The following is a 17,483-nucleotide window of genomic DNA, read 5'->3' on the forward strand; positions in this document are numbered from 1 at the left end:
AAACAAATATAACTCATTACTTTTGCCCAAGCTCAACATTTAACTAAAAGTATCATGTACTTGTGTTTTACTTGTGCTTTTCCATTTTATGTTGCTTTGTACTTCCATCCACTGCATTATGGAGGAAAATACAGTGTTAGTTTTTGCTCCACTACTTTTGTCTGAGTGCTTCAGTTCATTTACAGACTAGTTTCCATTCCCACTCGTCTGTAAATTTGTGTGAAACCGAAGTATGAAATAATTGTTTATGTGGTGAGAAAATGGTCTTTTCTCTAAAACTACATAAACTATTTAATTATTTCATAGTATTGATGCAAAATTCATTGTCATGAAGATGAAATCAGGGTTAATTTGCTCAGATTATGAAAAAGTGGCTATTTCAACACAAAAAAAAAAGTTTGTTTTTTTTAAGAAAATGATGCAATAGAATGAAATTAAACAACCAACAGTACATCAAGTATACATATATAACATCATACATCAACAGTAAAACATTTTTAATGGACAATGGCTGATTTTACTTCACATGTTTAGTACATTTTACTGATAATACTTCAAAATTTTGACTTAAGTACAGTTGTGAACGCAGACCTTTTACTTGAGCTGGAGTACTTTGACATAATGTTAGTAGTACATTTACTTTAATTGCATCTTCCAAAGCTGCAAAGAAGTAGCTTCAGATTAATGTCAATGCTAAATAAACGCATTTTATTTAATTATTTCATGGTATTGATGCAAAATGCATTGTCACAAAGCTGAAAACAGGGTTTATTTGTTCAGATTATGAAAATTTAGCTCATTAAACCAAAAAAAAACATGATTTTTTTTCTTTTTTTTTAGAATATGATGCAATTCTATGAAACTAATACAAACTTTGCAGAGTTATTTACACATTGATAGTTTTACTGTTTCATTTCCATATCCATAAATCCTCTGCTTTACAGCCGCTGTCATGTTCACTTCTCCAAATTTAGCCTCTGAGCAAGAATTAAACACTAAGAAGGGTGGGGCTTTTTTGTTTTTTTGTTGCTTTATAGATGCAACGTGCTAATGGTCACGGATTAGGTCTGGTTTCTGCAGAACTTCCAGCTGAGTCACAAAGTCTCGTCTCAACAAATGTCACGATTATGAAAGACCTGGAATAATAATGACGAAATACCGGAGATTACCAAGCACCGACCTGTTCTGAAATAATACACTCAGATCAGCCTGTGGGACCTGGAGTTGTTACTTTTACTGCCTTAATAAGTGTAGAGTGTTCTCTAAACGCTCAGTGCTCTTCAGTTATCTGAGGTGTAAGGTAACCGGGTCAAACCTAAGCTGTAAATGTGACCTCAATTCACTGTTAAGGCTCATTTCAGCTGGAAAGAACGAAGCTCTGCATGCCTGCACGTCTTAAGCTCCTTTAGAGAAGGTTCACTACTAATAACCTACAACATGGGTGTCAAACATACGGCCTGTGAGCCAAAACCGGCCTGCCAAAGGCTCCAATACAGACTGTGGGATGAACTTTGAAATGCAAAAACTGCACTGATTCAGCTGAAGCAGCATTAACTCAATCTGATCAGGAGACGTCTGTTATGAAAACTGTTACATGGTCCATACGTTACAATGAGCGTCGGAGCTGAAAACACTCTGTAATCTTATTAGTGATTGGCAGAAACTCAACTGAACCCCACCAACCTGCATTTGTTTATGTCAGGGGTGTCAAACAGGAGTGTAAGAAAATATCAGTTTTGCAATATATCGCAATATTTCATTTCACAATAGTGTATCAATATTAAAAAGTACTGTATCGATATTTTTAAGTATTTATTCAAATGCAGATATTGTAGAGTTTCATTTTTGTTTTTCTTTTTTTTTTTTTTTTTTTTTTTTATTATTATTCTGTAACACTCTTTAAATAATGTTATTTCCTTTGTTGAGATTGAACTAAAATACTGTTCTGATGTTAGTTCTGAACTAATAGAACATGAACATTTGAACAGGATCTGAAACTGTAATGTCTGTAAAACATCATTTCAGTTTGAACACAGGAACATTTTGTGATATAGCATTAGATCCTGTTCTGATTTAAATAAAAATGTGTTTAGTATTTGTGCAGATTTCTGGTGTAATTCAATTCTTCAAGGAAATAATCATTAAAAAAAAAGAAACAAACAAACAAATTGCTTTTTAACAGTATCATGATATATCGCGATACATTGTATCGTGATCCTAGTATTGTGATTTGTATCGTATCTCCAGGTTCTTGCTGATACACAGCCCTAGTGTCAAACATGCGGCACGTGGGCCAAAACCAGCCCCCAAAGGGTCTGATTTGGCCCGTGGGATGAATATGTGAAATGCAAAAATTACACTGAAGATATTAACAATCAAGGAGGTTAAAATCCTTATAGTTTAGGTTCCACATACAGTCTAGTACGATCTCAAGTGGGTATGTTTTAGTGTGAAAAAGGAAAATTACCTGAAAATGTTTACATTTATAAACTATCCTTTAACAAAAAATTTAAATAACCTGAACAAATATGAACTGTCTTAAGAGAAGTTAATTTTTACCAATATTCTGCCTGTTACTAAATGTTTTGTGTATCTGTAGAATCACTGTGATCTGTAAATTGTAAAAACATATGTATAAATGATAAACTGAGGTATAATTGTGTTAAAATGGCACTTATTTTTCGTAAGAATTCTCAGGTTGTTGATATTTGTTCATGTACAGTTTGTAGACGTGAGTATTTTCATAATGGAATTCTACTTTTTTCACGCTAAAACACAGAGAAGACTTTGGAGTTGACATTATTTATAGATTCTTATCTGATTATTTATTTGACTTCAGATCCATTGCTGTCCATCCTGTTTGTTTGTCTGTTTATATAATGTGTTCTGTTGTTTGCTGTACATTAAACCTGCGCTGCTACTCATTCTGTTGATCTGCTGCCTCTTGGCCAGCTCGTTATTGTAAATGAAAATCAGTTCTCAACCACCTTACCTGGTTAAATAAAGGTTAACCTCCTAAGACCCAGGAAATGTCAGCAAAGTACCAGCTATTTTTGTTTTTTATTAAATCAGTGCCTATATTGGAAACATCATGATGCAACAGTTTTTTCAGAAGCAGTTTTTAAAATTTTTATAGAAAATCCTTTGTGGTGGACAGTTTTCTTTTCTTTTTTTTGTATAAAGTTGTGAAACTCTTGTCCACAAATGTGGACAGCGGGTCTTAGGAGGTTAAATAAAAAATAAATAATAATGATATAAAAAAGCTCATATTAGGCTGTATGTGGAACCTGAACTCAAATGAGCGTGACATGCTTGAACTATAACTGACATTCCTGAAGGACTGGGGTTTGTTTTGGAACTAGACCTGTTTGTGTTTCTAGTCCAGTTCGTGGTGTGAATGAATCACAGCAGAGGAAACACTGCAGTTTTCATTCAGAACAACCAAACACTTTTAGACAGGATTTGGCAAATCTCCCTCTCAATACAATTCAACGTTTTGTGAGTAATCATCGATTAACCTTTCCTCTGAGTTACTGCAGCTCTGACATTTGTCTGAAACGTGCACGTGTTGCTGCGTTTGGACGCTGTGGCCTGAACTCACCCTTTCTGAAGGGCCAGCCTCACGAACCCTTTACGGTTCTTTAACGTGACTGAATTCATGCCCGGTGCACAGTCCAGGGATTCTGCAGCCCCGCCCACGACGATGATGACGGCGTTTCCGGTCCCGTTACGGGATAGGAGGTAGTCGATGGAGTTCTTGTTGACGGGGCAGATACCTGAGGGTGAAGGAAGAGGGTCACGGCTAGGACTGAAGAAAAAACAACACAGGATTTATACTGCATCATGGGCGTTTTCAGCCCATTTTTGGGGGTGCTGAAGCCCCCCTAAATTGATTCCCAGCACCCCTAAAATATATTAAGGATGCTGAATTTTTCCTTTTTGCTTGTTTACTTTATGTCCATTCTTAACATATTAGAAACATGTCAAAACCATATACAGTACATGGTTGAAATGTAATGTTTTAATAATAAAAATACAGCCCCCCCCCCCCCCCCCCCCCCAACACAACTTGTCCTGAAAATGTTCTGATCCACCCCACACTGACAGAAGCTGCTGTTGTGTCTACGCATGTGTTCAGATTAAAGACAAAGTGCTACTGACTTTAATATGCTACTATGCATGTGTGTTTGTGTGAGTGCAGACAGGAACATATGATTGCTTTTTTTTCTAAAAAAAAAAAAAAAAAAAAAAAAGAGCCAGATTCATGTAAAAGTATAAGATCAACTTGTTTAACCTCATTTCCACAGCAACCAAATATTCTATTTCATTCATTCATTCATTTTCTGAACTGGCTTTATCCTCACTAGGGTCACGGGGGCGGAGCCTATCCCAGCTACATAGCGGCGAAGGCGGGGTTCACCCTGGACAAGTCACCAGTTCATCACAGACTGAACATATAGAGACAAACAATCACTCTCACATTCACACCTATGGGCAATTTAGATTAACCAGTTAACCTATCAGTGCATGTGTTTGGATGGTGGGAGGAGCCAGAGTACCCGGAGAGAACCCACACAGACAGGGGGAGAACATGCAAACTCCACCCAGAAAGGCCCCACCCCCCGTCGACTGGTGTTGGAATCGAACCCAGGACCTTGTTGCTGTGAGGCACAAGTGCTAACCACTGCACCACCGTGTCGCCATATTCTCTTTCAGTGATGTTGTAAGTTGGATAAATGTACCAGTTTATATCTCTTATTAGATATAAAACACATTGTTTGGTTATTTGCCTTTTGGTTAAAGCACAAAGAGAGAGAGGAGAGCAGAGAGACACTGAACATATACACTGGTCTACAGTTTTTTTTTTAGAAATGATCTGCCACAGAGATTAAATGTGCTAAATGTTATGTATTTTAATCAGATTAATTGGAAAACAGCTGACCAAAGTGCTGGTTTGATGATGTTTTGATGGTATATGATAAAGTGTTCTTCCACATATGTAGTGGTTTATAAGATTTTATCAGATTTGATGGTTTAGTCACAGAGTTTCTCATGCCTAAAAAATGTTATGCTTTTCTTTCACAAATGTATGAATAATGGTCTGAAATTGCATTAAAATGTACAAAACAGTGACATTTCTCTTGCCTGGCCAGGCAGCGCTCTGGGTGTTCAGCCCCCCTAAACCTCTGATCCTAGGATCGCCCCTGTACTGTATGTACATGGTGGTGTCAAATATACAGCCCATGGGCCAAAACTGGGCACTGAAGGGTCCAGTCTGACCCGTGGGATGAATCTGTGAAATGCAAAAATGACACTGAAGATATTAACAGTTAAAGATGTTCAGATCATTTCAGTTCAGGAACCACATTCAGACCCATTCAACCTCAAGTGGATCAGACAAGTAAAATAATAGCATAATCATATAGAAATGACAACAACTCCAAATGTTTGTCTTTGTTTCAGTGTGAAAAAAAGTAAAATTACATGATGAAAATGTTACAATTCCAAACAGAACAAAAATCTGAATAATCTAAGTGGCGCCAGGCACAGCAAACCCCGCCCCCTCACACATATTGTATCATATATTGGCACTGATCCACTCTTTCATCCATATTCAAAATATGTTAAATATAACTATTATATATACGCCAAATGGAAGCAAATTGAAACAAAATTAACATGTTTAGAGTCATTTGAAATTTCGTCCATTAAAAGTAAATGGGAAAAAAGAAAATGATTTAAAATTTAACAAAAAATATCAAAAACAAGTGATCACTTAGATATTTTGCAGAGTGGTGTCTAAAATTAATCTCTGTATCTCTGAAACGTTTTAAGTAAACTGAGTTAAAATTGACGTTTTAACAGCATTTTGAAATTTTTCCCAGTGTAAGTAAATGAGAAAAAAAAAAGAAGATTTTAGAAATTCATAAAAAATCTGAACTTTAACCTGCTTTTCCCAAAATGTAATCACATCTATTCTGGGTCGGTGGCAATCTATAAACCCAATTTAGTATGAATTCAACCAATAGTTTTGCTGCTAAAGTGTTAACAAACAAACAAAGAAACAAACCGAACCAAAAACAATACCTCTTGCCTCCCTTTCAAGGCGCAGGGTAACAATCAGTGGTGTTAAAATCCTTTTACATCAGGGGCTAGGCTACATGCAGAACAACTGGGACTCAAGTGGGTTTTGTTTTAGGGTAAAATAGTAAAATTACATGAATTTTGTTTACATTTACAAACTATTCTTCCACAAAAACATGAATAACCTGAACAAATATGAACAACCTGAAATGTCTTAAGAAAAGTAAGTTAACTTTTAACAATATTCTGCCTATTATTAAATGTTTTGTGTATTTGTAGATCCACTGTGATCTGTAAGTTCTACTGTACATGTGTAAATGATAAACTGAGGCAGAATATTGTTAAAACTGCACCAAATTTTCTACAGAATTTTCAAGTTGATCATATTTGTTCGTGTTATGTTCAAGTGTAAACATTTTCATCATGGAATTTTACTTTTTTCACTTCAAAACACAGAGAAAATTTTGGACTTGACATTATTTATAGATAATTATCTGATTATTTGATATTATTTTACTGGTCTGGTCCACTTTAGATCATATTAGACTGTATGTGGAACCTGGATTAAAATGAGTTTACCAGCCGTGTGTTCAGCAGTCAAACACCAGCTGCAAATATTACTTCCCTGGTGATCCGAGTTACGTTCAAGTCGCACCGGTGGTCACGTAAGTGGCTCATTCACAGCAGCTCAAAATACGACCAAGAAAGTACAGGGTCTAATGAGGTTTATGTGCTGCTGGTACAGCTCATGTGGTCCTGGATTTTTAGGTTATTCAACTATAAAACTATATTACTGCACATGTAAACACTACTGGCTGTCAAACCGAACCCATACGACCCCGAACGAGGCAGGGACGTCGAACCTTTAACTCTGTACAGAATACAATTAATACGTTATGGCATGAATACAAACAAAGGTAGACATGCACGGTGCATTCACCCCAGAATATTCCTCCACTTTTAGCTCTCACACAGTAGAAATATTTACACAATAAGGGAAAAAAAACCATGTCTTTAGCTCAGTTAACCTTAATATCCCAGTAATAAAGTGGTATCCCCCATTTGCATTGTTTATGTAATTACATAATGTCTTAAAGAGCTTAGAGTGAATTACATAAACGCATGAGTGACACACGCTAAATGCAAACATTACCAAGAAAAAGGAAAAAATGAGGAGTTAAGAATCATGTTCTGAAGTAATCCTGCATATTTTTGTGTTCAACACTAGTTCAACAAAAGTAATAAAATTTGAGGTGTAATTTAGTCCTAATCATGAATTTTATGAAACATGGCGAAGAACTATCAGTGGACTTTTTACCCTTTTTATTTGACTTAAGTGTAAAAATCAAGTGTTAAAATAGGAAGGAAACGCCTGCAAACATAGAAAATGATCCATTTTCTGATACTACTGCAAATGCACACAATGAATGCACACATTATCAAGAGTAAAGGGGAAAAATGATGAGTTATGCATCATGTTCTGAAGTAACCCTGCATATTTTTGTGTTCAACACTAGTTCAACAAGAGTAATAAGATTCAAAGTGTAATTTAGTCCTAATCATGAATTATATGAAACACGGTGAAGAACTATCAGTGGACTTTTTACCTTTTATTTTACTTTGGTGTAAAAAATAAATGTTAAAATAGGAAGGAAACACCTGCAAACATAAAATGAACTATTAAACGGTTAATTTTCCCAAACTATTGCAAATGCAAACATCAAGAAAAAAAGGGAAAAATGATGAGTTAAGAATCATGTTCTGAAGTAATCCTGCATATTTTTGTGTTCAACACTAGTTCAACAAGAGTAATAAGATTCAAAGTGTAATTTAGTCCTAATCATGAATTATATGAAACACGGTGAAGAACTATCACTCGACTTTTTTACCCTTTTAATTTAACTTCGGTGTAAAAAAAAAAAAAAAAAGTGTTAAATTAGGAAGGAAACACTTGCAAACATACAAAATGAACTATAAAACGGTTCATTTTCCAATACTACTGCAAATGCACACACTAAATGCAAACATTATCAAGAATAAAGGGGCAAAATGATGAGTTATGCATCATGTTCTGAAGTAATCCTGCATATTTTTGTGTTCAACACTGGTTCAACATAAGTAATAAAATTTGAGGGGTAATTTAGTCCTAATCATGAATTTTATGAAACATGGTGAAGAACTATCAGTGGACTTTTTTGCCCTTTTTATTTGACTTAAGTGTAAAAATCAAAAATAGGAAGGAAACGCCTGCAAACATATAAAATGAATTAACTGCAACTGAAATTCTGCAGAAACCTGTCGAATCCAACACACTTTGGACTCTGTTTATCCAGTGTCTGTGCGTATGTACATGTACAATAACCCCGAGTAACCCACAAGTGTCCATATATAGGCACTATCTAAAGGTACAGATGAGCAAACACCATCTCAGAACAGAACGGCTTCAGCTCCAGAAATCAGTGAAATCAGCAGAAGCAGCTCAAACAGCAGCAGGACAAAGGTCTGGCCTCCTGCACATACAGCTCTCATCAGCCTTATCAGGTGTCTCCAGAACTGGATGTGCCACCCGTCTGCGTCTGCTCACCTCCAGACATCAGGTAGTCTCGCAGGACGGGGAGGCGGAAGTTCCCGGCCAACGTGGCCAGAGACGGTTTGATGCCGGGGAATTTCTTGGAGAATCCCGTGGCCTCGGTCCCAAAGTTACAGAAGGCACCGAAACAGAAGATGCCGTGGGGGTGGTAGCCGAAGATGTAGTTCCGGCTGGGCAGTAGGTTGTGGGTTTTAATGAGCTGAGGGACAATGAAACAAAGAAGAGCAGTGTTAGTGCTGGACTGAGTTCCACAGGAGGGACGTCCACCGGCCTGGTCTGATGGAGTTCTGTAGGAGAACCGGACATGTCACTGCACACTTCACTTCAAAAGACTCCACTAAGGCTACGTTCAGACCAAGGTTATTACCGTTAACGAAAACTAACGAAATGACGAAAACTAGGATTGAAAAAATGTTCATTAACTGAAATAAATAAAAACTACAATTAAAAGAAAAAAATGATAACTAACTGAAACTGTATTGTGTGCTCACATATAGGGCTGTGTATTGGCAAGAATCTGGAGATACGACACAAATCATAACACAAGGATGGGTCAGGATTTAAAAGTTGTTCATTTTTGCATGATTTTAAAAATTCTGACCCCGCCACTAAAATCAGCACATTGTTAAATTCCATGTTAAATTCCTACACTAACACCCTTCGACCAAGTGAGTACAAAATGCACACAGACACATTTTAGCATTTAACATTTGACCTAGACAAAAAAATAAATAAATAAATAAAAATAATGCATATTAACCAATGTTGGTGTTAATGATTGACATATGCCAGGATGCAAAAAAAAAAAAAAAAATCAAGGTTTGGTGTGTTTTTGCATCAAAAATATGGTTTGTTTACATTTAAAACATGGCATTTTAAGGATGAAAAATAGTTGAGTATTTGGTATTTTTTTGTGGCTGAAGTTGATGAATTACAAACAAAAAATTTAAACGTTAAAAACAAACTGTATGAAAAACATGCTGACATTACTACAGTGCTGCACAGATTAGAGGAGCTCAGTGGGCGGGGCATCAGAGGGTTCATACAACTATTATTAGTTATTTACACATTTACACATCTGAAAAGGAGTGGAATGAAGTAAACACTTATTTAATCCAACCCCTTTTCCTTAAATCATGTATTTCAACAGTTCAACCTCCTGACATGAGTTAAAAATGACCAAAACGATGACCGTCCCACCAGAAGAACAGAAAAGAAAAGAGGAAAAAGAACAATAATAAATACATCATTTTAAATTAAACCCATCATCAAAACTAAATCATCAAAATCATCTTTTTAAACTTAAATATATTTGGTCATTGTTTTATTTCCACATCCATATTTTCACCACAAACACTAAACCTCATCGTTGTTCACACTCTCATATTTTCAAAACCATAAAATAAAATCATCTCCTTTCATATTCATAAATGTTTTCTGAATATTCTTTGGTAGGTGATTCTTTTTTTAGTCTTAAACATGTCAGAGGTGTGTTTTTGTAGAAATAGGGCAATTTTATCACCCCAACATAAAACCTGTCATAAAATCATGACTGTGTTCATCATGTCCTGAACAACTCGTAACAAACGTCTGCAGTTTGTGGATGAAGAGGTGAAATGAGGCTGCGTTCAGAAAAGCAGCGTTTATGAGGAAGTGAATGAGGTTCAGTGTGTGCGCACAGATCCTCCAGCACTGGACAAACACAGCTGTTACATAAGGAACAAACACGGTCGCCATGGAGACCGAGGACTACACCTGGACCTGGACCTACAACTGGACCTGGACCTACAACTGGACCTGGACCTACAACTGGACCTGGACCTAAAACTGGACCTGGACCTAAAACTGGACCTGGACCTAGAACTGGAACTGGACCTGGACCTACAACTGGACCTGGACCTACAACTGGGCCTAAAACTGGACCTGGACCTACAACTGGGCCTGGACCTAAAACTGGACCTGGACCTAGAACTGGAACTGGACCTGGACCTACAACTGACCTGGACCTAGACCTGGACCTAAACCTGGACTAAACACAGCTGTTACATAAGGAACAAACACGGTCGCCATGGAGACCGAGGACTACACCTGGACCTGGACCTACAACTGGGCCTAGACCTAAAACTGACCTGGACCTAAAACTGACCTGGACCTAAAACTGCACCTGGACCTAGACCTGGACTAAACACAGCTGTTATATAAGGAACAAACACGGTCACCATGGAGACAGAGGACTACACCTGGACCTGGACCTAAACCTAGATCTAGACCTGGACTAAACACAGCTGTTACATAAGGAACAAACACGGTCGCCATGGAGACAGAGGACTACACCTGGACCTGGACCTACAACTGGACCTGGACTGAAACCTGGACTAAACACAACTGTTAAAAAAGCAAAGGAACAAACGGGATCCCCATGGAGACGGAGGACTACACCTGGACCTGAACCTGGACCGACACCTAGATCTAGACCTAGACCTAGATTTGGACCTTGACCTGAACCTAGACCTAGACCTGAATCTAGACCTGGACCTGGACTGTTTTCCCCAGGGCTGTAAACTCGTTCTAACACATGGATCATGTGACAGTTTTCCTCATGTGTCATTTTATTAATATTCTGTCTGTTATTAAATGTTTGGTGTGTTTGCAGATCCACTGTGATCTGTGCGTTGTAATGCACATGTGTAAATGATAAATGATCGTACATTTAACTGTAGACCCCCCCCCCCCCCCTTAAAAATGTTTAACTTTATATAAACATGTATGAAACAAATGCATAGTATTTTATTTTCTTATCTTTAAAACCTCTTAATCTTCTTTTACACTGTTATTTGTGCATTTCTTCACTTGTCTTAACTGCAAATGATTCCATTACTTGGATCATTTCTGATTATTATTATTATTCATATTTTACTCTGTTTTTTTTCTTTCTGTTCATAAACTCCAGGTGGCACTGAGGACCTGGGTGACAAAACAATGACCTGACTGAGGCCAACAGTTCCACAGATCAATAGGACGACCAAAGTCCGTGTGCAGACTTCAGCCCTTCCTCTTTAATGCAGCAGATAAAGTCATCAAACCCAGAGCAAAGTGCACATGTTCCTTTTTACACCAGGGCCTTGTATTCATTCTCATGTTGCATTTGGTTTCATGTCACATCCTGATAAAAAAAAGTGTTGATTCAGTGAAAACCATGTGACTGCAGAGTGAGTCACTGTGGGTCTGATGAAGGAAACACGTCCACATCTTACTCATGTCTCTGCTCTGTGTTCAAATATAAAAAATACTGGAAGGATGTAGTATGTGAAATACAAAAATGTCTCCAAATGGAGCTTGAACTGGTCCTGGTTCTCTGCTTTGGGGCCTTCCTAGTGTCCACATACCTGAGGTTTTATTTTTTTAATTGAACATAAGAATCAAGTACATAAATGGTTCCAGGCGTCGTTCGTACAACATAAGCAATAAAGAAGCTAAGGTTAACATGACAGGGATGAAAGGGTAATAAATATCCCAATCGTAAGCATTAAATATTAGAAAAAGGAGAAAAAATAAATTAACTAGAAGCACTCTGAGACCACAGACCTCCGCCAAGGCAGATCAGTGCCCCCCCACCTCTGATCACCACCAAAATTTAATCATTTCTTCCTTGCGTCAGTATCAACATTTCCTGTAATTTTCATCCAAATCCGTCCATAACTTTTTCAGTTATCTTGCACACAGACAAACAGACAAACAGACAAACAAACCAACGCCGGCAAAAACAGAACCATAAAAACTAAAACAGAAGAAAAACAGCATAAAAGAAATAGAAGAAAACTAGTTAAATTAGAAACATTGGGAAACTTTGAGGTGCTTTTCAGTCCTCAGAGTTAACCCTGTAAAGCCTGAACCACTAAATTACTGACAGAAAAATTCTACTTCTTTGAAACTGGAGCCTTTATTGGTCCTTCCGAACAACCCAATTTTTTTTTTTTTTTTTTTTTTACAAATATCAGTTTCCATGTATGAGTTTCAATTTTGTATCATATTTGATACATCAGGTCTCAATGCTCAAATATTATTATTTTTAAACAAACAAAAAAATGTCTAATAAATTGGTAATTCCTTTTCAGAACTGTCAAAGTTCTTCGTCCTTCCTCATTAATGACAGTTTTGTAGTGTCACTGCAAAGGCCTCTGGTGAACGAATTCCTCCCCCCTGGTGGATTATGTATCTTTATTTATGTTTCTTTATTTATTTAGGCTGGACAGTGCACATTAATGAACACATTTCTACATTCCATTTCAGTATAAACATGTAAATATGCCGGAGTTAGCGCCAATGCTCAATCCTGAAATTTTCATCCAGGTAGAGGGCTTCAAAACTCATGTATCAAATATGATACGTTTGGTGTTAAAGGGTTAAATATTTACAAACTGAGTTATATATTTTTGTACATTTTTGGATACAGACATGTTTCCGTGTACCTGATGTTTATCAGAGAAAAACAAAAAAAAAATCTGCAGAACATTATGGCATTCTGTGCTAGGAAAAATATTGTACGGCATTAGATTTGGGATAATAATAATAATAATAATAATAATAATAATAATAATAATAATTCCTATGAACCTGAATGTGTACAAACACCAAATAAAAACAGGTGTCTCTTCTGAAGCCCCCTCAGTTGGGTTGTAGCTTAAGATATTAATGTGAACATATCTGCTATAACAACAAGAGCATTTGTATAAAAATAGTCTTTTTTTCTTTTTGCCAAGCTCCCATTGTATTATATTATATCATATTATATTATATTATATTATATTATACACTACATAATGTATATTGTACCTCACATACATTTGGAACTGACCCCTTTTTTCCTTTTTTTTTTTTTTTTTTGGACCAGTCCCAGTTTGTTTTTCTATTCTGTTTTATATGTGAGAAAACCCAATAAAATACATTAAAACCCTCACAGGTCCAACCTTGACTCCTGCAGAGACAGTGTAGTCTAAGTGTGGTTGCACCAGCGCTGATAAGCTCCAGTGGGTGTCGTCCTGTAAAGATGCAGCTGCAAACGCACCATACAAAACAACCTCCAAAAGCCGCTGCACTCATATCAGCTCGGACAAAGTCTAAACGTCGCAGCCAAGTCTCCGTTATAATCAACACGGGACCAGGAACAGCATGGAGCCAACAGCTGATACCGATGGCCCTGATAACTTATCGAGGAATCGATGAACGAGGCTAATCACACACCGCTGACTGTCTTCACTGTACGCCTCCTCTGATTGGCTCTGCTTTCCCACTGGCCTCTGATCAGCTGCTCCTGGTTGTTTTTTTAAGGCTAAACTAGTGCGTTGACCCGTGTGGATCCACGGGTTCTAGATGTGGTCGTTTTTATGATGTTGTGGATTCGTGCTTGCAGTACCGCATTTGTCCAGCAGTCACCGCCAAAGTGTTCTGGCCATAGCAACAGGATTATAAGGATATTGTATTCCAAAATTACTAATATCTCCCAAAATATTGGTCCTATCAACTTGCTGTTTTTGCTCGTCTGTTCATTGACCAAAAATACGTAAATGTAACAAACTGCGGCAGTCAGCTGTGTACGGATTTAGTGTGAATCCCCAGACACACACACACATACACACACACACACACACACACAAACAAACATACACACAAGGTTATAATAGTTTTGGATTTGTCATTATAGTTCATTTTTATTTAGTTTTGACTTTTTTTTCCTCTAATTATAATTAATTATACACACCAAAATGCTCATGGCAGCGCAGTCATACAAACAGACTCAACAATTCAACCATTTTCTTCAATAATTACAGCAGATTTATGATGTTGTACTGATTAATCTGCTGTAATTATTGAAGAAAATGGTTGAATTGTTGAGTCTGTTTGTATGACTGTACTGCCGTGAACATGTTGGTGTGTATAATTCAGTTACTGCATTATGTATTTGTTGTGGTTTGATGCTAAAATTAGGAAAACAGTATTGTTACCTCCACCAGGGGGTACTGTGATCACTGTGCTGTGTGTGTTTGTTTGTTTGTTAGCAAGATAACTCAAAAAGTTATGGACGGATATTTATGAAATTTTCAGGAAATGTTGATACTGGCACAAGGAAGAAATGATTACATTTTGGTGGTGATCGGGGGGGGGGCAGATCTGTCTTGGCAGAGGTCTGTGCTCTCTGAGTGCTTTTCTTGTGTGACTCTTGTTTTAAGGTGTAAAAGCACTGAGGGGTAGGGTGAAATAAGTTTATACTTCTTCCTACTTCTTGTCGACCATGCAAAATTCAGACTTGTATGTACTTGAAAATAGATTCTGTCCATTTAAATGTTGTATTTTGTTTTACTTTGTTTTATTTTGTTTTGTTGCATGTTCGAAATAAATAAATAAAAGAAAAAGAAAAATAATTCAGTTAGTTTTAATTCGTTTTTAGAGCAGGTTTGCTAGTTCTTATAAGTTTTCATTTGTTTCTAATTGCTTAGTTTTAGTATTAATTTTAGTTTTTTTAAATATCTTTTCTCTTCTTCTCTGTCGTCGTATTCAAATAAATCCCAGACAGGACTCTGCTGCTTTAGTCTCCATGTTTCCAGGTAGAGTGGGGACCAGAAGACGACTGGAAACCACAAGTGAACACAAGTGACGGGCCAAAAAGTGTCGTATGGGGCCGCTAGCGAAAATTGCTCGAGCGAAATAAATCGCTTTCGTATCAATCCGACATTGACAAAGACGAAAACTGAGGGAATTTAGCCGTAATTTTTAAATGTTTTAGTTTTGTAAACACAATACAGTTTCAGTTAGTTATTGTTTTTTTCTTTTAATTATAGTTTTTATTTATTTCAGTTAACGAAAATGTTTTCTCAGTTCTAGTTTTTGTCATTTCGTTAGTTTTCGTTAACGATAATAACCTTGACACACACACACACATATGCACACACACACACATATACACATAGGTTACTGGCTTTTATAATACAGATAAGCTTCTGATAGTGACAAACAGAAGACAGTTCATGGAAGCTTTTACATGTTCTGCTCCCCCCACAGAAGGAGATAAAACTCAAGGATCTGGTTTCATTAAAGCTTAGATCGGGGGGGTCAAACATGCGGCCCGGGGGCCAAAACCGGCCGGCAAAAGGGTCCAATCCGGCCCGCAGGATGAATTTACCATGTGCAAAAATTACACTGAAGATATTCACAGTCTAAGGTGTCAAACTGATTATAGTTCAGGAGCCACATTCAGACCAGTATGATCTAAAGTCACATAACAGAATAAGAACCTTTACATAATGACAACTCCAGTATTTTTGGTGGTTCCTCTAGATTCAACTGGACTAGTTTGGCTTCAGAAGAGCAAATCTAGTCCAGTTGAACCTAAAAGAACCACAAAAAAGAACAATGACTGAGGAAAATGAGCAAGTTCCAAACTCCAAATTTTTTAACAATATTCCTCCTGTTACCTAATGTTTGTGGAACATTGTTTAAGCACATGAACAGATGATAAGTTGAGGGACAATATTGTTCAAATTGCACTTATTTTTGTACAGAATTTCAGTTTTTTCAGGTTATTCACATGTTTTTGTGAGACAATAGTTTGTAAATGGAAATATTTTCATAAGTTAATGATTTTTTTTAATCGCACCAAAACAAAGAGAAAAGGCTGTCATTATTTGTAGGTTATTATGCTATTACTGTACTGGTCCGGCCCACTTGAGATCAAATTGGACTGAATGTAGCTCCTGGAAGAAATCAGTTTGACATCCCTGCCTTAGATGGATGAGTGTCTGGACCCTCCACTTGTTCATAAATGGGTCAAAATGACCCGCGGGGAAATCAATGGGTTTTTATGGTATTTTTGTCATTTTGTCACTTACTATTAATTATTTGTATTATATTTTGGTCCGAAAAAGAATGGTTTCATGTTTGAAATATTTTTCTATTTTTCTCCTTTTTTAAACATTTTTAACAATTTTTTTGTATATATTTTGCACATTTGAAAAGCAAACATATTATAGCAATAGAACCATGTCCACATCCATTTGGTGTTTGAGTGAGTCCTTTGGTTTTACTGTTTAATGAATCAAAGGTTCAGATGGAATTCTATTGTAAATGAGTGCAGGTCATTTTGACCCACTTATTGAAGGTTGAGGTAGTAAAACAAAAACTACAGTTTAATAAAATCTAAAACAGGTCAGTTACAAATGTACATATGATGACATCAACAACATGGAATATGAAATAATAACTTTACATTACACAGATATTGCACTAAAACAGGGGTCGGCAACCTTTAACACTCAAAGAGCCATTTCGACCCGGTTTCCACGGAAAAGACAACACTGGGAGCCGCAAATACTTTTTGACATCTGAAATGAAGATGTTAGCCTATATATACCGTAAATTCCGGACTATAAGCCGCTACTTTTTTCCCACACTTTAGAACACTGCGGCTTATACTCCGACGCGGCTTATACAACGATTTTACCGGTACCACAGCTTGGTGCCACGGCGCACCTCGGTGGTGCCGCTAGGTGCCGTTGCACCGCTGTACCATGGCCAGGTGCCGTGGCACCGCGGCGGTGCCTCGGCTCGAGGTGCCGGTGGTGTCACGGCACCGGTGGCACCGCGGTGCCATGGCACCTGACACCGAGCCCTGGTACCGTGGTGCCACGGCACCTAGTGTTGGCCCCGAGGTGCTGCGGCACCTTGGTCATGCCATAGCACGATGATGGTGTTGATGGTGTTGATATAGTGTTTAATGTCAGGGTTTAGAGCTGACTTTTACTGTGTTTTATGCACA

The 17,483-nt window shown here is 37.3% G+C and overlaps 1 protein-coding gene across 1 annotated transcript in view; it reads right to left on the minus strand.

The window, feature by feature from the left end:
- dgat2 (diacylglycerol O-acyltransferase 2) overlaps nt 1-17,483 on the minus strand; it is a 30,030-nt gene that overhangs the window by 3,129 nt on the left and 9,418 nt on the right. Inside the window, exons 5-6 of the mRNA XM_030155092.1 lie at nt 8,669-8,873; nt 3,602-3,776 (exon numbers count right to left, since the gene is read on the minus strand). Of these exons, the coding sequence (XP_030010952.1) occupies nt 3,602-3,776; nt 8,669-8,873 (380 nt within the window). The remainder of the gene's footprint in view (nt 1-3,601; nt 3,777-8,668; nt 8,874-17,483) is intronic.

Source organism: Sphaeramia orbicularis, chromosome 14, assembly GCF_902148855.1.
Source record: "Sphaeramia orbicularis chromosome 14, fSphaOr1.1, whole genome shotgun sequence".
Lineage (NCBI taxonomy): Eukaryota > Metazoa > Chordata > Actinopteri > Kurtiformes > Apogonidae > Sphaeramia > Sphaeramia orbicularis.